This window comes from Talpa europaea, assembly GCF_964194135.1.
Source record: "Talpa europaea genome assembly, chromosome: 11".
In the NCBI taxonomy this organism is placed as follows: Eukaryota; Metazoa; Chordata; class Mammalia; order Eulipotyphla; family Talpidae; genus Talpa; species Talpa europaea.
In genome coordinates, this window is record NC_140078.1 from 26,060,122 (window position 1) to 26,085,225 (window position 25,104).

Below are 25,104 nucleotides of genomic sequence, written 5' to 3' on the forward strand. Positions count from 1 at the left end.
TGGCCCACAAAATATCTGAGAAGCACACTTTGACACTGCTTACTTTTGATAAAATACTAGGAATAAGATACACATCTAGCATATATATATAACAACTGCATAATAACATAAATATACATATATTCTTTAATATCAAGAAACTTATTTTAAAGTAAGTGTTAAGGAAATATATAATACATAAAGTTGACATAGGCTTATATATATTTTTTGCATAAAAGGTAACCTATAACTATTTGAGTATTATTTTTACCTTTTTATTTTAAACTAATATCAGAATAGAAATTCCATAAAAATAGTGCAGATAATACCTTCAGACAGACTCCAGAAACATGAACATTTTTTAAAAAATTAGTTTTATTTATGTATCATTGGTTTATTAAAATTTTTAATATGGCCAAAAGCCAAATGCTAAAGTTCACCTTATTTGACTAGAAATATAGCCCATAGAAGTATGAAAAGAAAATCCAAAAAAGGTGATGGATTTTGGTGCTTGGTGCACCTACTATCATTAACATGTTGGCCACATTTCCATACTAGGATTTCTGGTTCTAGAGATATATGCATGATAACAAATAGAGGGTTTCTGTGTAGACTAAGGCTGAATATTTATATGTTTGAGTTCCACAAAGAAAGAGTTTGAATCATGTTGTAGAAGATACTATGCTCAAGGAAGTTTGGTTTAATTTTACAATTTAAAAAACGTTGAAAAATGCTGTGTCCTCGGGTCAACAAATGTTTCTTTGCTGCCATTTTGTTTTCACTATACACCTAAATATGCTTAGTACAGGAATACACAATGACCCTTCTTCTTTCAAACAAAATGATCATGAACATCAGAATTTGAAGATTAATGTCTCCTAAGCAGAGTTATTTTTTTTTTTTATCACTGAAAGTCTAAAGAAAGGCAGAAGTAAAATTCACATGAGAAATAAGAGCGTTATATTGGTGCCTTGGGTAACAGACTGCAGACCACTAGATTCAACAGAAAGGTGTGTAAAAGGAGGCTAAATTTTACTTAAGTAAACTGTCAAGCCAAAAGAAAACTGTTGCATTTGTTCATAGTTTTATTCTCTTTCTAGAGCAGATTTCATGAGTATTTGTTAAGCAACTAAGTTAACATATCAGAATGTGCTATTTACAGATGTTTTGAGCTTCATTCCTTTTTTAATCACTTCTTCCCCTTAAAGTTTTGTAAGATGCGCTGTAGAAAATCTTTCCTACTTGGTTGCAATTAAATCATAAAAATGACACTATATAAACCTTTCAGTATTTGATCAGTATTCACTGAATTTATAGTCTAATAGTTGAAATGAATTCAAAATTAATAATGGCAAAGCAACTTGGTCTTAAGCACAGCAAATAGAAGTTTGACTATAGCAAGCATTTCCACTTCAAACAAACCCAAGTTAATAGTGATTACATTAGTAGAAATAACTGAATTGCATTTTCAATATTGTTTTATTTCAAAATGCCCATGCAATTGGGCTATATTTTATCACTATTGTCAATAGCAAGAAGCACTTAGATTATGCTAGATTGCTTACTGGACTTGGTAATCTTATAATGTATAGTATTAGGTGGATCTTCAGCTAAAAGAAAGGAAAGAAACAACTCAAACTGAAGTACAAAGAGGAATTTATTAATGCATATAGGGGAAATTTCAAGGTGTTAATGACTTAAGACATGAGTGCATCCAGGGTTCAAATGATGTCATCCAGAATTGCCTTTCTTCATGTACCATCATTTTCTCTGGACTGGCTGTAAATACTGGGAGCACAAGAAAACCAGCAGCAGTACCAGGCCTACCAATCTCAATAGAATATAAAAATTGTTTTACTCATAACTCCATCAAAAGTCCCCCAAACCTGAGCCTAGTTTAGGTCACCTAGGGCCACTCCTGAACTTAGATCACTGTGACCTCAAACATGGAATATAATTATTGGGCAGATTTAGCTCACATGACTTTCCCTACACCCAATGAGCAATCAACTACCTGATCCTTGTGCATTGTCAATGGGAAAGAGATGGTTTCTCAAATTCAACAAGAATGTGCTTCCTACACTATTTACAATAGCTAAGCTTTGGAAACAACCCAAATGCCCAAATATAGATGACTGGATCAAGAAGATGTGGAACATATACACAATGGAATATTACTCAGCATTCAAAAAAGATAAACACATGCAATTTGCAGCAACATGGATGGCGCTGGAAGGGATCATCTCAGCGAAATAAGCCAGAAAGAAAAAGAAAAATACCGGATGTTCTCACTCATAGCAGGAATCTAGAAAACTTAAATAAGAGACCAGGAATAAAGAATAACTATAAGAAAGTAAAAATCAAAATCAACAAACAACTATGAACCAGAGACACTCTATGGGGGCTGGGGGGTGGGGAAAGGAGGGATTGGGGTCAGAATAAGGGGGTTGCAATTGTATGGGGAATATAAAAATAAAATTAAAATTAAAAAAAAAAGAATGTGCTTCCTAGACGAGGGTGAAATAGTCATTATGCAAATGAAAACTGTAAGCAGATCCCATTAAAACCAGGTCAGAAATTAACAACTCATTGGGACCTCCCTGGTGGTGCAAGGAGTTAAGTCTCAGCACTATGAAGGTATCCGCAGCCACTGCAGCACAAGTTTGATCCACCCAGTGTATTTCAGTCAATCTGCCTGTTCTGCTCCCCATTCTGTCTCTGGTGAATCCTCTCACCCCCCTCCACCCTGCATCTCTGGCCTGTATCCCAGTTCTTATATGCATAGATGAATAAATCTTTAAAAAAAAAAATTAACTCATCGTCACTCCTTGTCTTTTCTTGGGAAGATATTTGACCTTTGACCACTTCTACCTCCTACCTTTCTCATCTTTGAAAACATTTCCTGAGAGAATTCCTAGGAAATAAGTTGGTAAGAAAAGTTTGCATATAATTGTTTTCCACTAAACCTTTGTTGACCTGAACTAATGATAAGTGATAATTTATACCAATATTGAAAATTGGAATTTACACCAATATTTCAAATCTTTAGGAGTCAGGAAATGAAATTTAGAATTTTGGTCAGAGGAGTTCCTGAGGGTTTCTATCTCTCAGCTAACACACTATTTAACTTAATACAATGAAGAATAAGTTAGAATAATTTGGCATTTGAACTTGAAATTTATGGCATGTGGCTATGCACACATGTTCATTTCTGAGTCAGAGATTCTTTTATATTTTTTATTAAAATATAATTATAATTACCATTTGAAATATAAAGATTTACACTGAAATCTTACTACATCATTACTTAATTTTCCTAACACATTCTTTTATTTATTGATTGATTGATTTTTATTTATACAAGAATCGGGATACAGGCCAGATGCGCAGGAGGGTGAGAGGATTCACCAGAGACAGAGTGGGGAACAGAACAGCCAGAGTGATGAAATACACTGCTAAGGGGAGCAGTGGGCAAGACAGGAGAGGTCTGCCGTGCCATGTGGGATTCTCGCCATCTGGCCGGGATTGAACCTGCGCTGCAGAGGCTGTGGACAGCTTCACAGTGCAGCACTCAACTGCCTGTATCACCAGGGAGGCCCAACATATTCTTTTAAATAATTTTTTAAAGGTGAAAAGATTTTTTTCCAGTACCGACCCTTTATTAGGTAGATTTTTTTTTAATGATTCTTTGTAAATCTCTTTAGTGTATCCTTGAGAAGTTAGGTATACCAGAATTAAAGAAAAAGGGTAGTCCAATATTCTAGTTAAGCCAGTTAACCTCAGGCAAGTGACTCGACTTGAGTTTAGATTCCTCAACTGTAAAATGGAGTAACACCAACATTGGCAAACATCCATGCTGTTTCCAATATCCCTTGGCAGTCATTGTTCCAGAACAGTCAACAGCATTCAAAGTACCCTCAGAGTTTCTCTTAGCCTAACTGCAGTCCATCTACAAATGCTTGACAATTCATGACCCCAGGATTAGTTTGAAGATTAACTATTTCATCTTCTAGCCTTATGTGTGGGACAAATTTGATGCATATTATCCACTCTCAGTTTCCCCAGTGGGGTTCAGTCCTCACTTTCCACAACTATAGTCAGCTTGATCACATTTCCTTTAGTAACTGACTCCTTCTCTTCTCACATCCCTACTTCCCTACTGTTATTTCCCTGGTTACTTCCCAAATAAGCTACTTGCACTCAAACACAAAGCCTACTTTTTTTCCCTTTTTCCTTTTTTTATTGAAGTAATATTGCATTATATCATTAAGTTTCAGATGTACATCATTAATAAAATTTACTTCAAACTAAGACAGGCAGTTTTCTATATATGACCCTAACAAAATCAAAAGTGAGGGATGGGGCCTCCCCTGGTGGCGCAGTGGTTGAGCACTGGACTGCGAAGCTGCCCGCAGCTTCTGCAGCACCGGTTTCATCCCCAGCCACCAGGCGAGGGTCCCACATGGCATGCAGACCTCTCCTGCCACACCCGCTGCTCCCCTCAGCAGTATACTTCGTGAGTCTGCTTGCTCTGCTCTCTCCTCTGGCTCTGGTGAATCCTCTCACCCTCCTGTGCTTCTGACTGTACCCAATGCTTGCATAAACAAACAAACAAACAAACAAACAAACAAATAAATAAATAAATCTTTAAAAAAAAAAAAAACAACAACAACAAAAGTGAGGGATGGGTAAGGTCAGAGTAGCTGGATACTGAAGGGAAAAATAGGGGAACAGGGCCTTGACCATGCTCTACGTCTTCCAAGCTGTCAAAGCTCTATCTCAGTTGTTACCATTCAGGAAAACCTGGCCAATAGTCTCAAATCATGGGGCCTCATGTCTACAAGAGACTTAGCCATTTAGCCCAAACTCTCAGGCCCTAGACATGACAATGTTGACATTTGGACCATTTTTGTGTTTCTCAGTAAGGAGTCTTTCCCAGGACTCCCACTTGGGGCTGTCCATCAAGACTTGCTCAGGAAAAAGATGCGGTGCTGCTATGTAGAAGTTTGCAATTGGCATCCATAGCAGTGGTTTTCAAACTTGTTGTTTTTGACATGCCATCCTTTTATTTTGCATTTCTTCTAACATAATCTCATAAGAAAGGTAAATGTGTAAGTAAAATCCTTAAAAGCACTATTTGTGTTGACTACAGGGGAACTTGGGGTGTAGCTAGTGAGTTTCCCCCTTTCTGTTTCCTCTTCTGCCCCTTCTCATTCTCTGCAGGCACTTCTGACAAAGCCCCAGGACATTTAGGATGTTCAGTTTAAAAGTTAAAAAACCACTCATCTAGAAGAAATATCGACTATTTTAAAGATCTGCTTCACAATTAAGGTGCCATCCATTTAAATGTTTTTAATGTAGATTCCCTGTGTAATGACACAAGAAATAAAAAAAAAATTAATGAATGAACAAAGTCAACTCAAGTGAGATAGATTTTTCTACCCAAAAGACAAAGATAGATGAAAACTATATGATGTAGTCAATTCTTTATATGCCTTAATTAAGTTACAACATTAAGAAAGCTGCCCAAGACCCATGCTAGTATTTTATTGATTATGATCTCATTTAAATTCTACTTATTGACTTTCTGGCCTCTGAAGAAGGTCACAGAAGAACGACATTCCCCTCTGTGAGTATATTCCAAGCTCCGCTATGTTTGTAGACTTCTCTGAAGTATTTGAGATTGACTATGAACAACAAAAAAAAAAATTTCAAGTTAGCCATTGTGAGTCCATTGTTCATTAGTTTGGTTGCTAACTTCCTTTGCTTTCCCTTCTTTTGTTATATTTCCTCCTTTGCCAGGAAGCAGAAATTGAGCCTGAGGAGAGACAAATGCCTGGCCCTGAGTCCTATTTTTTTTTTTCTCCACCAGTCTTTCTTTCATTGAAGTCAAAATCTGCACAGAAGCAGAACTCTAGCCAGAATATCACAATCATGTCCATTCATAGCTGAAATTGCCTTTGTTCAGAAAATAACCAGTCAGGAAAAATAGAAATAGTAAAAGAAAAAGTCAAACACTGGCTTCAAGAGGTGGTGACGTGAACTTGGTAGCTGAATTCACCCCAAAGTCTGCTGACTCTGGTTGTAAAAGCCAAATTATCTACGAATAGGGATGACATTATTTTAAAAGAATGATTTAACTGAAGATGATTGACAAAATCTCACCTAACACTCGACCTAGCACTTAGGAAACAAGGCAAAACTATTTCTTACTAGTCATTATTTGTCTGTTTTTGGGTTCTTCTCCAAGTTGACTTAGAGAGAATTCAAGTAAAAAGAGTTTGAGAGGTGATCCACTTAAAAAGTGGGAATATGTCAGAAGACAGCTAATAACATTTGTGTCATCAAGTGAATTATCAAGTGTGTTTATGAACTCAATCCTGGGGCAAACTCTAGAAGCCAGTGTAGAACACACACTTGAGTTTTCCAATCATGATCACCATTTGAGGATGCTCTCAAATTAATTAATTAATTAATTAATCCTCAGTTCCTTTCAAACTTCTCTAAATGAAATAAGCCACCAGATAAGATACACAGATGGAATCCAGTCCAATCATGTCTCCTAGGGCACTAATAAACTTTGCTATAATGACCTTACCAACAAAGCAATATTCACTATGATCACAATGGTATAAAAAGAATATTTCCATCTCATTCTGCTGCTATAACAAGAATCTCAAGCCTGTCAAAGGAAAGCTCCTCCTCCTGATGTGCGACGATCTCTTCATCCTGAAGGTATCAACACACCTGAAGTAGTTGCATGGACGGGTTAATCTAACAATTACCATATAATTTAAGAACTACATAGACATGAATCAAAATCAAGATAAAGTCTCTGAGGGCCTCCCTGGTGGCGCAGCAGTTGAGCACTGGGTTGCGAAGCTGCCCGCAGCCTCTGCAGCGCCGGTTCGATCCCCGGCTGCTCCCCGGCCACCAGAGGAGGGTCCCACATGGCGAGCAGACCTCTCCTGCCACCCGCTGCTCCCATCAGCAGTGTGCTTCGGTCCTTCTGCCTGCTCTGCTCCCCGCTCTGGCTCTGGTGAATTCTCTCACCCTCCCGAGCTTCTGACTGTACCCAGTGCATGTATAAACAAAACAAACAAACAAATAAATAAATAAATAAAAACATGCCTCTATTAAAAAAAAAAAAAGATAAAGTCTCTGATTTCAAGGAGATTGTAATTCAGAGGAGAGATGATAAATACAAATAACTTTAATATAAGATAGAATGTGATACACAGCTGTCCATTCATCTAGCAAGGATCTGTTGAATGTCCTTCATGTGTCAGGAAAGAATGGAAAAAAAAGTTTTGTTTATTGAAATGAGGGTTTGTATATTTATTCCTAAAGCACCAGGAATTGCTCCAATCTCTTTAATTGCCAATTATCTTATTTAAGCCTTAGAATACATCTTTGAGTCTATGTTACTACCCCCAATTTAAAATGAAGAAAAAATGAATCTTCAATTGGTCATATAACTATTAGTTTGAGAAAGAATCAGTGAGGAATTAGTAAGGCTGAAAGTCTAGCATCTGATACCTGCATGAAGCCTTAATGTTATTCATGATTCACTCATTCACTTATTTAATCAGCTTACATATTTTGAGCCTGACTGACTGTGGTCACCTGTGGTGAGACATTAGAATGATGCCATTCTTCTTCTCATGGGCTCCCAGTGTAGTAGACTCTCCTCTGTGAGGAAGAATTTCATGAAGACTTTTTTTTTAATTAATAAATTTTATTTTTATATTCCCCATACAATTGCAATCCCCCCATTCTGACCCCAATCCCTCCCCTCCCGCCCCCCACCCCCCAAAAAGTGTCTCTGGTTCATAGTTTTTGTTGATTTTGATTTTCACTTTCTTATAGTTATTCATTTTCCTGGTCCCTTATTTAAGTTTTCTAGATCCCTGCTATGAGTGAGACCATCCGGTATTTTTCTTTTTCTTTCTGGCTTATTTCGCTGAGCATGATCCCTTCCAGCGTCATCCATGTTGCTGCAAATTGCATGTGTTTATCTTTTTTGAATGCTGAGTAATATTCCATGGTATATATGTACCACATCTTCTTGATCCAGTCATCTATTTTTGGGCATTTGGGCTGTTTCCAAAGCTTAGCTATTGTAAACAGTGCTGCTATAAACATAGGGGTGCAGGTGTTCTTTGGAATTGATGTTTCTGTGTCCTTTGGGTAGATAACTAGGAGTGGAATTGCTGGATCATATGGAAGCTCTATGTTCAGTAGGTCCAGAAATCTCCACACAGCTCTCCATAGTGGTTGGACCAGTTTGCACTCCCACCAACAGTGCAGAAGAGTTCCTTTTTCTCCACAACCTCGCCAACATTTGTTGTTGCTATTTTTTTTAATATGTGCCATTCTCACTGGTGTAAGATGGTATCTCATGGTAGTTTTGATTTGCATTTCCCTGATTGCAAGTCATGAAGACTTTTGAAGAGGAAAGTGGTGTTGGAGCTGTGCTCCAGGAATGCTACAGCGCAGAGGGACAGAAATTTAAGACACTAAGAGATAACATGTACTGAGTAATCCAACATAAAGCATTTATGAGCAAATATTCTGAGTCTGCCTTTAGCTTGGACACTGGAAGAGGTGTAAAGGAAAATCATGGTCCTTGCCCTTGAGAACCTTTCCTAACAAAAGATCATGACGTGCTGGTTAAGGATCTAGAACATTTTTGCCTCTTTCCTGTTATGATCAGATAGAATTATGAGTGATCTCCTCTGACAGTGCACTAATAAAACGTAACAATCTTGTTTTCCACATTCTTCGAACTTCTTACTGTAAATGAAAAATTACTGCTTATACAAATCTAGTGGAAAGACTCCAAGCCTGTGTTTAAGATGGTAGGGTTCCAATCTGAATTCTGCCCTGTAGCCTTGTGGATTTAAAAGGACTTTTTATCTCACTGGGTCAAAAGTTGTTTATTTGTCATGTTAAATAATGAAACTTTGTCTTACCTACCACACAACAGTGAGGAGCAAATAAATTTGTAGGTGTGAGAATATTTTGACAAGGGAAACACTAAATCAAAGTTAGGTGTTATTATTAAGAACATTCACACAAAACCAGATTAGCAAATTTAACTTAAAATAAGGAAAACTACAGGGACACAGAAAGCCATGACAGCTGAGTTAATCAGCAAAGGCTTTTGAAAAGAGCACACAACCATTTACCGAATATTGTCATGTAGAATCATGGACTTAAGTTTGTGCATCTTTATGGTAAAAGAACAGCTTTTGCGATCAGGGTAAAATAAGAATATATGAGACTTTCCAACTTAAGATGAAATAGCAATGCATAAAAACATGTATAGAACATACAGCCTCCAGGAAAAGAAAAGATATTGATAAAATAGATAAACCAGCCAAGGCAAGCAGACCTCTCCTGTCTCGCCTGCTGCTCCCCTAAGCAGTGTCCTTGGTCCGACTGCCTGTTCTGCTCCCTCCTCTGTTTCTGGTGATTTCTCTCACCCTCCCACACCTCTAACTTTACCCCAGTTCTTGTATAAATAAATAAATAAATAAACAAATCTTCTGAAAAAAAGAAAGAAAACAGCCAAGTTCATAGACTACACCAAAAAACACTGTAACTGAGAAATTCACTAGGAAAGAAACATTTAGTAAGTTCTTTTTGAAAACATGCAAATAGATTTAGGTGAGCCATGAGAGATTAAAGTGGTCTACACTGACTATCTCTGAGCCTATTTAGCAGAACTCAGAGAGGTCACATACCAGGGCTAGACATGAGCCAATGAAATTGCTTCTCAGTGCTGTATTCAGAGGTGACTTCAGGAGCTGCTAAGCCATTGAACCAGTAGCATTCCAGCATGCTCTGGTATCATCACATAAAGAGTGGAGACTGAATGATGATGAATGGATTCTCAGTCACCTAATCCTAGTGACATCCAGACATTTGAGTGCCAGATTCTGCCTCATTGCCATTTGGCTCAATAGAATGAGACTGGTGGCCATGCTAACTGGCAGATACTTTGTCCAGTTTACTGGTCTCAATGATGTGATGACTCTGTGGATTTATAGACCATCTGTCTTCCAAAGCTGAATTTGTAGAGATTTCTCTGGGCTTTCAGGCTTTGAAAGATGTTATTTGCATGTGTTTGGCTTTTTTTTTTTTTTTTAAGCCAACCTGCATATTTTTTGCAAAACCCACAAAACAATGCTGCATCTTCTGTTTTGCATTTCCCTTGTACTCACTGTCCACATAACAAGTTTTCTGTTGTATTTTCTTTTTCTATCTAAAAGTTAAAATCATGGGTTGGAGAATAAAAATTCAGGAGGATGCCTTTAAAATGACTTGCAGAGATTAGAATGTAAATTAAATCTGGAAGAGAATTTCAGACCTTGATAGACAAATCCAAATCAAAAAGCTAATCCTCAGACTCTGCCAGATGGGTCATTTGTCCTGCCTAAACCCAGCTTCTTTTAACAGAAAGATTAAGGTAACACATTTTAGAGAGATAAGTAAATCATGAGAAAAAAAATTCTTCCGTTACCACATTCAAACCTATTTTTAGGAATAATCCTGGGTGCCCAGATTGAAAACAACTGCCATAGAAACAGAACCCTTTCCTTTCTTCATCCCTGCCTTTCTTCCATGCCATTACTAGGAAAAATATTGGGTGACTCTCATCAGTCTTCCCTCCAGCTATTTTCCCTGGGATCCAACTCTTATCCTTAGTGCCCCTAAACCTCAGACAAGCTGCTAACCACTTTAAGACTCAGTTTAATCAACTTAAAGAGTAAATCAAAGGATGCATCTCATAGAATTTCTATACATGGAATATAGTTAGCACTAAAGTAGTAGTAACTCTCTGATGGTGACCATCAAAAAAGCAGGCAGCAGCATTATAATTTACCTTCTCCTAGTACTAGATTTTGGGTAGTAGGATGCACAGTGGTTAACTGGCATGGAACACAGCTCCTGACTATCTGGGTTTAAATCCTATTTTATCCACTTATGAGTCATATGTGACTTTGTGCAAAGTATTTACTTGCTTTAGGTTTCTCATCCATGAAATAGGTGTAATGGTAGTATCCAACTCATTAACTTGTTAAGAGAAAGAAGAAAGTTAATATTTTCTATAGTAAACAGTATATAAAAGTTTGTTAAATAATAAACTGGAAGTAGGTTAAATTCATAAACCTCTTCCAAAGCCTGGCTCTTTCCCTTTCTGCCTTTTCTTTGCTTGCACTTATACAATATATTTCTTTTAAAGTCAGAATCCATTATTTTTCTTTTAAAAAGTACTGTGTTTATAAACACAGTCAGCTTCATTTTCTTTCCTTAGACCTCCATGACATTATTTTATTTTTCTTTAGCACTTCCCTCCTGCTGCCTTACATCTGCTTTTAGGACTAACTCAGGAGCAATTCCATGTCAGTGCTTTGATGCCATGATGGGGTCATTGCCAAGGTAACCATCCCAGTAAAAACACATACTAAACAGGAAAGAGCCTGACTGCAGAACTTTCAAGGCACTTGAGTAATGTGCCATGAATTCTATTTAGAGATTAGCTTCCAACCATGCCCTGCTATGCTTCTTCTCCTTCCTGGGTAATGTATGAAAGAAAAAGGTGCTAAGGACTCACCACCAGTCTCAGAAGTTTCAGTGCAATAAGCCATGAGGAGCTTTTTGTTTGTGTTACCCAAACTTATCAGAAGTGACTTTCACAAAACTTCTGGATGGAAGTTGAGGGGCCTGTGGAATTATTTCAGTTATACTTCTTAGGAATTTTGAAAAAGACTATATGAGTTCTGAGCAAAGAAATTAAGAGAGAATATGGAGAGGGCAGGTAACTTAACAAATATACACTGTAATGAAATGCAATCTACTCTTCTCTTGTTTAAGGGCTGATTTGCCCTATTATGAATTATCCTACTTCTCTAGTCTATTTCAATGTCTTTAGACTTTAATGCTTTCACATTAATGCTTCTTCCAGGGTAAGAAAGTAAAGAAAAAAACTTGCAGTGTCTTCAAGAATTTGTTTGGGATTCAACTCCCCATTCCCCTCTCCAAGATTATAAGCCCACTTGTTGACCAGACACCTAGGTTTGGTTTTGTGAGTTGTCATCACAATTCTTTCTTGTTTTTGTCTTAACCTTACTTTTGCAGTGTTATCTAAGCTGTACTCAGAATTTTCATTTTCAGTTCTCTGTGACACAAATTAGTTTGAGTAATTTAGTGCTAACATGATTGACAAAACCACACATGAGATGTGCTATCACATAAATGTTAATATTTGTAGGATCCAATATTCATTCTTTCAAGTAATATTTACTGAGAACTTATTTGTCAGGCACGGGGTTCTGAAGATCAGCATTAAACTTGGAGAAGTGCTGTCTACCGGCTGGACTTCCTATCAATTACTGGAAACTCTTTGCTAGAAGTTTTTGTTGTTGTTCTTGTCTTGGCTCTCAGAGACCCCTCTTGCCAAGTATGTAGCAGCCAAAAGAACTGGGGAATCATTCCTGTAGACCTCAAATAATGACTGATAGGACTTAGTGAACAAAGAGTCCCGCTCCCTTTTAGATGGGATAACCTATAAGTCCATGTTCTTCCCTTTTTCCTTATGAGATTAAATTCCAGTTGCCTAAAGTCATTTGTCTGATAATTCACCATCATTGACTGCCTCCCTCGCCCCTCCATACCAGTGTTTCTAAGAGACACCTCACAAATAAGCTAGTGTTCAACTTCTGGTCTCACAATCTGAATCAAAGGAAATCAGACTAAGACCCTGCCTCATGAAACTTAAAATCTTGTAGAAGGAGACCAAAACTAGGAACAGTATAAAATGAAAGAAGTGATAAATGCCTTGGAGAAATATAAAGTAGAATAGGATATAGGAGTGTTAGCTACTTATGTAGGGTAAGATGACTTGGAAAGTCTTTTTATTATCTGCTGAATGAATGAAGTCAAGTGGTACATATCCCATGAATGGGAGGTTGGACCAACACCAGGGCTGTTGAACAACTCACCCTTTTGGTCCTGAGAAAACCTAATACCAGTTTAACTCAGTCATTACTAACTTAGAAACTCAGCACACTGACAGCTTCTTATATGTACTACCTTAGTTGTTCTACAAAAATGTATGGTGAGGTAGACAAGAGAAGACAAAGGATCTAAGAAACTTCACACCAATAGGTATCTGAGACCTCAGGGTGCTTCTGTGACTCTGACTACATCATCCCTGGGAAAAGATGTAGCAAGGAAAAACCTGAAAGATGAATATCTATATAGTGCCATCTGTGTTGAGGAATTACTTACTGCATATTTTACATTAGAAAGATATAAATAGAAGGAAACCCATGATAAATCCCTAACCAGTAAAAGCAGACCTGTAAAAGACCTTTAGTTCCTCCATCTGATTTCATTTTACCTGAAAATGCTAGATCAAAGAATGAAGCATATGAAATCTGACTTTTTAAATTTAATCATCAAAAATTCTGCATTCTGGTGTAGTAGAAAAATTATGGAACACCAGGACAAATATAACAGACTGAATATATCCACCTAATCAAACTCTGTGGAAGCCATACTAAAATTGCATTAAGAGAGAGTATTTTTAAGACATAATTTGGCAAGGGTGGGGATAATAAAACTAGAAATACCCTTAAATAATTTTGGCAGCCACCTGTATGTTTATAGCTATAACAGTTTAGAGAAAACTGGTATTAGATCTGTGGTTTGAAAACCAACTTGAGTTATACTCTGAAAAATTTGAAAGTCACAGAAATTGATGGTATTAGGTTTCTCTGGAAGTGGGTTTAGAGGTAAGGCCTAACATAAGAAGGATTCGCTGAACGAGTTTGATCCCTAGTCAGGGAGCTAACCCACGTGGCACAGCAGACCTCTCCTGTCTCACTTGCTGTTCCCCCCCTCAGCAGTGTATTTCAGTTGATCTCTCTGTTCTGCTCCCCACTCTGTCTCTAGGGAATCCTTTCATCCTCCTGCACTTCTGGCCTTCACCCCAACACTTGTATGCATATAAATAAAATAAATCTTAAAAAAAAAAAAGGATTGGCTGACAGCTATTTAAAGAATAGTCAGAACTCCTACCTGGGAGATGATTAACAGCTTATTCTATAGAGATAAGAAAATAGAGGGTCTTGAGGATGACACAATCCCTGGTGAAAACAGGGCTACAACTTTGACAGCAAGGAGATAAAGTGATCATTAACATACCTAGTGCTGAGACGTCCAGCCTTCTTCCCCATTTGGCCCTAGAATGCTGGTATACATGCATGTATGAATGTATGTATGCATGTATGTATGTATGTATATATATATATAATAGTTTTAGAAAGATAACAGAACATACAATGCTGCTGAAAAAGATAATAAAAATTTAATATAGTGTCAATTTAATATGACCAAATAAGATTCCAGAAAGAGACAACAGAGGAAATCATCATGAAGATAATTCATGATCTTTTTCCAAATGGAAGGATAATTAATAGCTTTTATACTGAAAGAGCTCAAAGAACACCCAACACAGGGTATAAAAATAAACCTATGGTAAAGCACATCATTTTGAAATTTCAAGAAACTGAGATTAAGTAAGATGCTGTAAATTTCCAGAGAGACAAAATAAGCAGCAACAATTATTTTAAAAAGTTTACATGATCTGTTTTTAGTATGATGAATCAGTAAGTCTTCAAATCTCTTAATAGCTACAGTAGGAGCTTAAAGATTATGAAGCACATTTCCTACAAAAATCTAAAAGGAAAAGATTTCCAATATAGAATATTATAGCCACATAAGCTATCAAATATAGAATATTATAGCCACATAAGCTATCAAGATATTCCAGTGTCATGAAGCTCATTTTAGATGTACAAGGCTTAAAAACTTAGCAATCATAAGCCCTATCTTAGAAACCTGCTGAGAGATATGATCCCACTAAAAAGAAAAAGCTAACCATTGAAGAGAAATACATGCTATACCAAAAATAAGAGATTCAACAAAGAAGTGAAAGAAGTGGAAACTGATTAGTCTATATCAGAGCAGGTCACTTTTCAAGTAAATAAAACTATTTAACATATTATAAAGAGGTTCAGAAAGCTAGTGAAAAGTTTGTGGTTAAATTATAGATAGATATATGCAAAGAAATTAAGCAAGTGAAAAAAATAGGACAATTATTGGCTACAGAGAAAATTTAAAAATTGAGCTTAAAAAGAAAAATAATATAAGGAAATATGGTCACTAAAATATAAATATAATATAGATAGGATTTAATGTACTTTTCCTTTTATCAAGCCATTGCTGTCAAGATCATAACATAACTGACTCTGAAAAGTGATGCATCTAGTAGCAATGTATTCATTTAAGTAAAGGAATTTAACAAATAAGAAAAATAATCACCAACTTACCCAGTCTAGAACAGAATACATAGTCATGATAATATAAATTATGATTGAATGCTGATCTAACTAAATTATAAACATCCCAGAAGGATGGGAAGTATGTATATATGTACTATGGGGTAAAAGAAGAAAGGGTATATCTTTATTATCCATGGTAGGAATTAAAACAATAGCAATACAAGCACATTCTTTTGAGATATAGACTGTATAAAGCTTCAGTTAAAAGGTGTAGAACCATTTCCTTCTAATCAAGGAGAAATGAGAGCATGTTTTTATGAAGTTCTAGGTGGCAGCTGTAGTACTAGTTCCAAATACAGAAAATTGCCCCAGCCAGTCAGTTCTGGATTGTACTGTTTTACTCCTAATCATCTCCTGCAGTAGTAGCTGTGCATTAAGAGCAAATCTCTTCATGGTGGATTCTTAACAGCATCTTGATCACTCCACCCACTAGTAACACTCAGCTCCTTCTGACTCCTTCCTTGCAAATTCAGCTTACAGCAATTAGAACTGGAGAACTTTCCTCCATCTTCTGCAAACCTGGGAAGCAGAAAGATGAAAGAGAAACTGGGGCAGACTGGACCAAAATAGTTGGTCTTCTCTGATAAATCCTGAAATTCATATCCTCTGGAAGCTAGAAGGCTTTATTTGAGCAGCATAAAGTTGATATGTTTGTCTTCTGGTGTGTGCAATATGCAGACTCCAAACTCCTTTACTACATGGGCATTAGGACACTAGACTAAATGAACAGAAACCTGAATTGCATGTCAAAAGTCATGAAGAAGGAATTTTATGTGTTCTGGGTTTTATCAGAGGTTAGAAGTTTAATGAACATATCCATTGTTGTTCTCAACCCCTGACGCTGAGAATTGGTCCATCCATAACTACCAACAAGGAATGCCTTAGTTCTGTTTCCAGAGTGCCTTTTTCTGTACACAGATCCTCTTCATTCTTAGATGGTCTTGAAGTATATAGGCTGACTCCCGGTTAAAGAAGGCTTTGGAGCAACTGGTACCCCAGTAAATATTCAAGGGTCTTTGCATGCACTTATAAGCATGACATATATCCAGCCAAGCATCAGTGAAACACCCCATGGTTTCCATCCCTTTGAAGCATCACAGTAGAACATGTCAGCCTAGCATGTTCAGGAGAGCCACATGGAGCTTCCATCATTATCAACCTCAGGGAGGGAGAGAGAGAACAGGAGGCAGAGACACGATTGCTGCCTCTGGCATTTGTGCAAAGCTATGTGGCATTTGAGAGTTTCTTTGCAACAAAGACACTGCTGAAGATTGGCTTGGCATATAAATGTCCACTGAGGACCTTCACTTTGTCATCTGCTTTCCTCTTGTGTCTCTTTGAAGATTTTTCATCCCCATTAAAGTTAGGTATTTTCAATTTTATAGCACCAGTTTCCTTTTTTATTGAATACCAGAACTTCTTTTGAATGTAAGCTTCATAGAGCAATGTTTTTTCCATCTTTGAGGAAGTTATAGTGTTCCTGTTTGGACCCTAAGTGGTTCATACTGTGTATGTGTGTGTGTGTGTGTGTGTGTGTCTATACACACTCTTATAAAAATCTTTAGGTGCTATTATATGAGTGACATGTACAATTGAAAGTATACCAATCTTTTATTAAGGAAAGTGTAAGGGGCTTTATCTGTAGCCTTTGCCTAATGGCCTTATTCTTCTAAACTTTACTCTCTTCCTGGTGATTTTATTTCAGAAAATTATAGCATTGTATTTAATTGTGGTTTAATGTTTCACAATCCATGCTAATATGGAATTTTGTTTTAATTTAGCCATTAATCATCCATAACATGTTAAGCCACTTGAATTCATAGACTTTTAGAGCTAAAAGAGACTTAAGAGTCGGTATAATTTATTCATACAGTGGTTGAGGAATTTGTCACCGATCAGTTAAAGTGCTGACAGAATTGGAAGGGAGATTTCTTGTGCTGCTAGTAATCTATTTAGGAAAGCAGTTTTCTCTACTCCTCAAGGTTTTTCATTCTTCTCTGCTCCTCAGTGGACCAGAAAAAAAAATTGTAAGCAGTTTTGCAAAAAAGGTGCAAGGTTGATGGAAACGGACTGATGCATGTAAGTCAACAGCACAGCAAATATTTCAGCTGTAGTTTACATACAACAAAAGATTCTGTTTTCCATCTCAAACCTTTCACTAGTCAGAACTATTTTTTAGGACAAACATCTGCATATTTACAAATGAACTCTGACCCTTTAGTTGCCATCTTGTAAATGACAAATGGACCACTCCTTACTTATCCTTACATTTTCATTTGTTTTTCTTGACTTTAATATTAGTCATTGGATGTATCAAAAATCTTGGGTGTTTGTTTAGTTAGCAAAGCAAAGGTTTGGGGTTGAAAATTTGTTCCCAGAACTCTGCTCTGTAATTTGCAGTCATATTCTGAACTGCCCTTCAAATTCACTCATTGTTCTTGTTCAAAGTTAGGTAAATTTCTTCTCTGAGGATTTTTTATTTAATATAATCATATAATCCTCACAGACTCTGATTCACCTAATTTTTGTATGTGTGTGTGTGTTTTTACCAATTCTGTTTTTACCAGAATCTTTCTCAACACAAGTTTCCAGAAGGCACTAGAGGCAACAAATGGAATTGATACTAAAGTTAAAATCAATCATTTTTGCCATGTTGGCATATGCTTAGTTTTCATTGTTTTTAGAAGTTGCTAATCAGACTAAATAAATAATATTCATTTCTGTAGGCACAAGCTAACACCCTCAAGGTCAAATTCAGCACCAAAAATATGGTACACTTGGTCATACAATATATTCTGCCATTTTCATACCTATGAAAGTATACATTTGCAAGTTTTGTGCACTCCGTAGCTCCTGGATATGCACATTATCCCAACTTCAAAGAGCTTATTACTGCATAGCAAATTGCTATGAGGTCACATTTCTTCTCTTTGCTAGCCCCTACAGACCCTTGTGCTCACTGCCTGTCCTCTAAGGAATAACTATAGTTAGAGATTAAGTTGTATGAAATTGTCATTTGCATAGGTTAAAAAAGCCAAATATTATCAATTTCACATTATTCAATCCAATCAGATAAAGAAATCAAACAAAATTATGCTATCCTGGTGCTCTTTCCTAATCCGTTTATTTTCCATTTTGAATCACTAATTATTGAAAAGGAATGTTGCTTTAAAACCTACTATACAGGGCCTCCCGGGTGGCGCAGCAGTTGCGTGCTGGGTTGAGAAGCTGCCCGCAGCCTCTGCAGTGCCGGTTCGATACCCGGCTGCTCCCCGGCCACCAGAGGAGGGTCCCACATGGCACGCAGACCTCTCCTGCCGCCCCCTGCTCCCCTCAGCAGTGTGCCTCCGTCATTCTGCCTGTTCTGCACCCTGCTCTGGCTCTGGTGGATTCTCTCACCCTCCTGCGCTTCAGATTGTACCCAGTGCATGTATAAATAAATCTTTGGGGAAAAAAAAAAAAACCCTACTATACAGGATTATTTTCTTTCTTTTTGTTGTGTCTCATCAGCTTTTTGTAGATTTTTGTAATCAGTCCTTTATCATTAGTGTTGTGTGCATAATTTTTCTCCCAGTTGGTGGGGTTTGTCTTTGTTTTGGTTACTGTCTCTTTTGCTGTGCAGAAGCTCTTTAATTTGATGTAGTCCCCACTGCTGATCTTTGCCTTCACTATCACTGCTTTGGGCGATGTGTCTGTAAAGATGTCTTTGAGGTGCATGTCATGTAGTGTTTCGCCTATATTTTCTTCTATGTATTTTATGATTTCAGGTCTTATGTCTAGTTCTTTAATCCATTTTGAGTTGGTTTTTGTGCATGGTGTGAGGTAGTAGTCAAGCTTCATTCTTTTGCATGTAGTGACCCAGTTTTGCCAGCACCATTTATTGAACAATCTTTCTTTGCTCCAGTGCAAATTCTTTGCTCCTTTGTCAAATATCAGTTGACCATAAATCTGTGGGTTTATTTCTGGATTTTCTATTTGATTCCATTGGTCTGTTTGTCTGTTCTTGTTCCAACACCATGGCAGAAGAGCTAAAAAGAAACTTCTCTGAAGAAGAAATGCAAATGGCCAACAGGCATATGAAAAAATGTTCAACATCACTTGTAATAAGGGAAATGCGAATCAAAAACTACAATGAGATTCCATCTCACACCAGAGAGAATGGCACATATTAAAAAAACTAGCAACAAAAAATGTTGGTGAGGTTGTGGAGAAAAAGGAACTCTCCTGCACTGCTGGTGGGAGTGCAAACTGTCCAACCACTATGGAGAGCTATGTGGAGATTTCTTGAACTACTAAACATAGAGCTTCCATATGATCCAGCAATTCCACTCCTAGGTATTTACCCAAATGACACAGAAACAGTAATTCCAAAGGGCACCTGCACCCCTATTTTATAGCAGCACTATTTACAACAGCTAAGCTATGGAAACAACCCAAATGCCCAAAAATGGATGACTGGATCAAGAAGATGTGGTACATATACACAATGGAATATTACTCAGCAATCAAAAAAGATAAACAAATGCAGTTTGCAGCAACATGGATGGAGCTAGGAGGGATCATGCTCAGTGAAACAAGTCAGAAAGAAAAAGAAAAATACCGGATGGTATCACTCATATCAGGGATTTAGAAAACCTAAATAAGAGACCAGGAAAAAGACTAATCAATACAAAGTAAAAATCAAAATCAACAAGCAACTATAAACCAGAGACACACTATGGGGAGGGTGGGGGAGGCAGGGAAAGGAAAGGACTAGAGTCAAAATAAGGGGGGAGGTGCAATTGTATGGGGAATATAACCAAAATGAAAATGCATACATTGTGCAAAGATGAAAAAAGATGTAATTATATAAAATAAAATATTTAAATAAAAAATGAAAATTAACATCAAATAAATAAATAAATAAATAAATAAATAAATAAATAAATAAATAAAACCTACTATACATAGAGCATTGTGGTAAGTTCCAGGGATGAAAAAAACATAAGGGCCTCCCCGGTGGCGCAGCGGTTGAGCGCTGGGTTGCGAAGCTGCCCGCGGCCTCTGCGGCGCCGGTTCGATCCCCGGCTGCTCCCCTGCCACCGTAGGAGGGTCCCACATGGCGCGCAGACCTCTCCTGCCGCCTGTTGCACCCTTCAGCAGTGTACTTCGGTCCTTCTGCCTGCTCTGCTCCCCGCTCTGGCTCTGGTGAATTCTCTCACCCTCCTGCGCTTCTGGCTGTGCCCAGTGCATGTATAAACAAAACAAACAAACAAACCAGCAAACAAATGGATAAAGCATGCCTCTGTTGAAAAAAAAAAGAAAAAAACATAAATACAGCCTGTTTTGGAGGCGCTCACAGCTGGTTTTCAAGTGTGACTTGTTGTATTTGCTGTGAGCTTATGAGCTCTTTTTTTTTTTTTTTAAGATTTATGTATTTATGCACGCAAGAGCTTGGGCACAGGCCAGAGATGGGGGTGGGGCGGTGAGACGACCCACCAGAGACAGAGTAGGGAACAGAACAGACAGACTGACTGAAACACACTGCTGAGAGGAGCAGCAGACGAGACAGGAGAGGTCTGCCTCACCATGTGAGGTGCTCCCTGGCCAGCCAGGGTCCGAACTCGTGCTACAGAGGCTATGAACTGCCTCACTGTGCAGTGCTCAACCCCCTGCGCCACCAGGGAGGCCCTTATGAGCTCTTTGAAGTCAAAGGCTGTACTTTAATTTTCTGTGCATTTATCACATAGTAGATGCTCAGTAAATCTTTGTTAATTTTGTGGAAAATAAGGAAAGAAGGAACATGAATAAGAAGACTAACTAATTTGACTAATTTGAGAAGAACCTAATAAGGAAAACTTGTCACAGGAAAAAGGGAAGACTGTGAAGAAGTTAGTTTTTTTTCTTTCTAATTTACCTACAAATTTTCTACACCAAAGTATTTTTTTTAAAGATTTATTTATTTATTTATTTATACAAGCACTGGGTACAGTCAGAAGCGCGGGAGGGTGAGAGAACTCACCAGAGCCAGAGCGGGGAGCAGAACAGGCAGAAGGAGCGAAGTACACTGCTGAGGGGAGAAGGGGGCGGCAGGAGAGGTCTCTGAGCCATGTGGGACCCGCCTCCTGAGGCTGGGGAGCAGCCGGGGATCGAACCGTCACTGCAGAGGCTACGGGCAGCTTCGCAATCCAGCGCTCAACCGCTGCGCCACCGGGGAGGCCCTACACCAAAATATTTTTAAACTCATGTGTTGAAATAGTTCTAATTCTAATGGATATTGAGTTTGGTTTGTTTGCAAAAATTGAAACCAGTCTGCTATAATAAATGTATTCCACCATAAATAAAATTTTAAAGAAATACTTCAGTCAACAAACAACTAAATTGTTCTCATCAATGATCACATGATCTCTTTGTTAGGTGAAGGTTATTTTAAAGTATAAACTATTTATTAAAAATTGGTCACGGGCCTCCCCGGCCCTTGGCGCAGCGGTTGAGCGCTTCATTGCGCTGCAGCACAGATCCACGGCAGCTGGGCGAGCGTCCCACATGGCATGCAACCTCTCCTGCCACCCGCTGCTCCCCTCAGCAGTGTACCTCTGTTCTTCTGCCTATTCTGCTCCATACTCTGGCTCTGGTGAATTTTCTCACCCTCCCACACTTCTCACTGTACCCGGTGCTTGTATAAATAATAAATCTTAAAAAATAAATAAATATATATATATAAATAAATAAAAATTGGTCACACAGCATGGCAAATGAAAACTTTGATGTTGTATTTCTCATTCCTAATGCTTACTATAGATCTTAGCAATTCTTCCTTTTATCATTTTTAAGATTATTAAGGTACGTGTTCAAGTTGATTTTAAGGTATTTACAGTACAATAGTTCCTATTTAAAAGTTTCTTGAAAAAATATAATTTTTAAAGATTTTACTTAGTTATTTTTGCATGGGAGAACTGGGGTGCAAGTCAGAGGTGCAGGAGGGTGAAAGGATTCACCAGAGACAGACTGGGGAGCAGAACAGAAGTATTTACTGAAATACACTGCTAAGGGGAGAGCAGCAGGCAAGAGAGAGAGGTCTGCTGCACCATATGTGGGTTAGCTCCCTGGCCAGGGATCGAACTCAGGCCTTCATGGTGGGCCTTCATGGTGGTAGCACTGAGATTTAACCCCTAGCTCACCAGGAGACCGGAAAAAGATATTTCTTTGTAAAACTCATCTTCTTCATCAAGATCCAATCACCAAATTTCTTTTTTTCTATTTATTTTTGTAAAGTATTAAAGGTGATTTAGCCATAATAGTTCTAGAATCTGGAAAAATACTCATTTTGAGAATTTTATAGAGTAACACTGTGACAAATAGTCTGTACCAGCCTTGCCATTTAAAGATACACATCTTTTACTGTTCAAGAATAAAAATGCCCACATTAACAAAATTTAGAATTATTAGGTATAATACTTTTGACCTATGAGTTTGATGTAGGGGTGAAAAGAAGGAAAACCATAGGTAAAAGAGTAAATTGCTAGAACTTTAACAGAAAACAAATTGGTTATGTGCACTAAGACCCTCAAATAATACTTAGTCATGTTAAGGTTTTATATATGTGAGTTTATAAAACATAAATACTATTTTTATATAATATAGGTAAACATTTATCTGTATATTCAATGGTCAAAATATATTTCCATTCATACAAAGGAGGTCACAAATCATATATTCATACACAGGCATGACTGCATCTTCATAAAACAATCACGGACACTTTTTTTTTTTTCCTGGAACTGCACATATCAGGATTTTAACAGAAGTTACCTCTGAAAGAGGAGTCAGACATGTTCATAAAAGGTTTTATTTTTCCTCTTTGCTCATCTCATTTGTGCATTTTTCTTCAGTGAATAAAAGTCACATTTAAAGCAGTACAAAAATTTCAACAAGGAAAAATGAATTGTTACCCTCCAACATGTACTGAAAAGGTCTTTTCTGCCCACAGATCCACAAATGGTGCTTGTGTGTTGTGTGTGTGTGTGTGTCCATTTCTGTGTCTGTGTATGATTATTAAGACTGAGAAATATACCGTGATGATGGGCAAAAATAATTCAGCTGTCCATCTCTGTGTAATCTAAAAGATTACTATAGCAAATAATTATCTCAATACGTAGCATTAGTCACTTCAGAAAAATTACAACAAAAGAAAAAATTCTAAATATAATCCTAGTAATCTAAAGTGAGTCATATTTCTTCCATTGGAAATAAAGTCATTCTATGTATGAAATGGAAAGATGTTTTTATGAACATTTGATTCTTCTTCCTTAGAGAGACTTATTTGTGATCATCTTATTATTTATCGCAAAGAAAACGCTCAGTGAATAACGTGCTTAATATAGAAGGAATATATATATTTGTAATGGAAAATTACCCCTAATTCTAGCATATAGAGATAAGCATTTATAACATCTTGGTGGTTTTCTGTAGAATTTATAACCATTATTATATTTAAAAGTAGGTTGGGGAGGTCTCCCTGGTGTTGAAGGGATTAAAGTCTCTGCTGCTGGCAAGTGATAGCCAGACACTGCAGCATGAGTTCAATCTCTGGGCAGGGAGTTAACCCACATGGTGCAGCCGACCTCTCCTGTCTCACCCCCTGCTCCCTTCAGCAGTGTATTTCAGTAGATCCGCCTTTTGTACTTCCCACTCTGTCTCTGGTGAATCTTCTCACCCGTCCTCACCTCTGATCTACAACCCAGTTCTTGTATGCATAAATAAATAAAAATAAACCTTTAAAAAAAGAAGTATGTTGGTGTTTGGGTGTTTAACTCCTTTGGATGTCAGTGAGGTTCATGTTACTAAGTTTTCTTCTGTGATATTTGTGGCATTTGCAGATAACCTGCAGTGAAGTAGCATGATTCTGAAGTACTGCTTATCCATGTTAAAATGCAACTGTAGCTAATGTCTTCTACCCTAAATGCTGCCAGAGTTCTCTGGGAGAAAAAAATTGAATTCACATGATACCAGCAACCTACCAAAGAATACATTCACATTCTTTTTAACTTTTCATTCCCTCCAGGACAGATATCAGTGGATGGATTTATGCGCTATCTGAGTGGAGAAGAAAACGGAGTCGTTTCACCTGAGAAACTGGATTTGAATGAAGATATGTCTCAGCCCCTTTCTCACTATTTCATTAATTCCTCACACAACACCTACCTCACAGGTATAACGTTCACTTCTTCATATTTTCTTTTCTGTGAAATGCTTCTGAGAACTAGATTCTCAAACTGAAAGTTCCAACCATAGGTGGTCATGTTCTCATGTTTATGAATCTGTATCTTTTCTTCACAACATATATCTTTAAGCTGTAAAGTCTTTTAAAATTTATCCAGGTCTGGTTTCTTCAGACCAATAGAATTTTTGTGTTACTGAATTCATTCTTTGATGAATCTGAAACCCTTTCAAATCCATCTTAGCTCCAAACTCTGCTCATCTTCAGGAAAGTTCTGAAGCCCTTAATAATGTCTGCACAAGGCAAACTGCTAATTTTGCTCAAGATAGAACAAGGCTTTAGATACATAAGGTTGACCTGACAACCTATAATTTGTTGTAAATACTATAATAAAGGAAATGGAAGTAACATATTCCCTAATTTGATCTTAAATTGAGTATTGCCATGGTTTTAGTAGATAATAAATAGAAAATATTAAAACATATATGCATACATATATGCACAGATATA

At 37.4% G+C, this 25,104-nt stretch overlaps 1 protein-coding gene across 2 annotated transcripts in view; it reads left to right on the top strand.

Moving 5' to 3' along the window:
• The window catches only part of PLCB1 (phospholipase C beta 1), a gene marked incomplete at both ends in the record, with an annotated part of 613,641 nt that overhangs the window by 427,349 nt on the left and 161,188 nt on the right, over positions 1-25,104 (top strand). For both annotated transcript variants that reach the window (XM_084247878.1, XM_084247879.1), the window contains one exon: positions 24,439-24,585. In XM_084247878.1, coding sequence (XP_084104004.1) covers positions 24,439-24,585 — 147 coding nt within the window. The remainder of the gene's footprint in view (positions 1-24,438; positions 24,586-25,104) is intronic.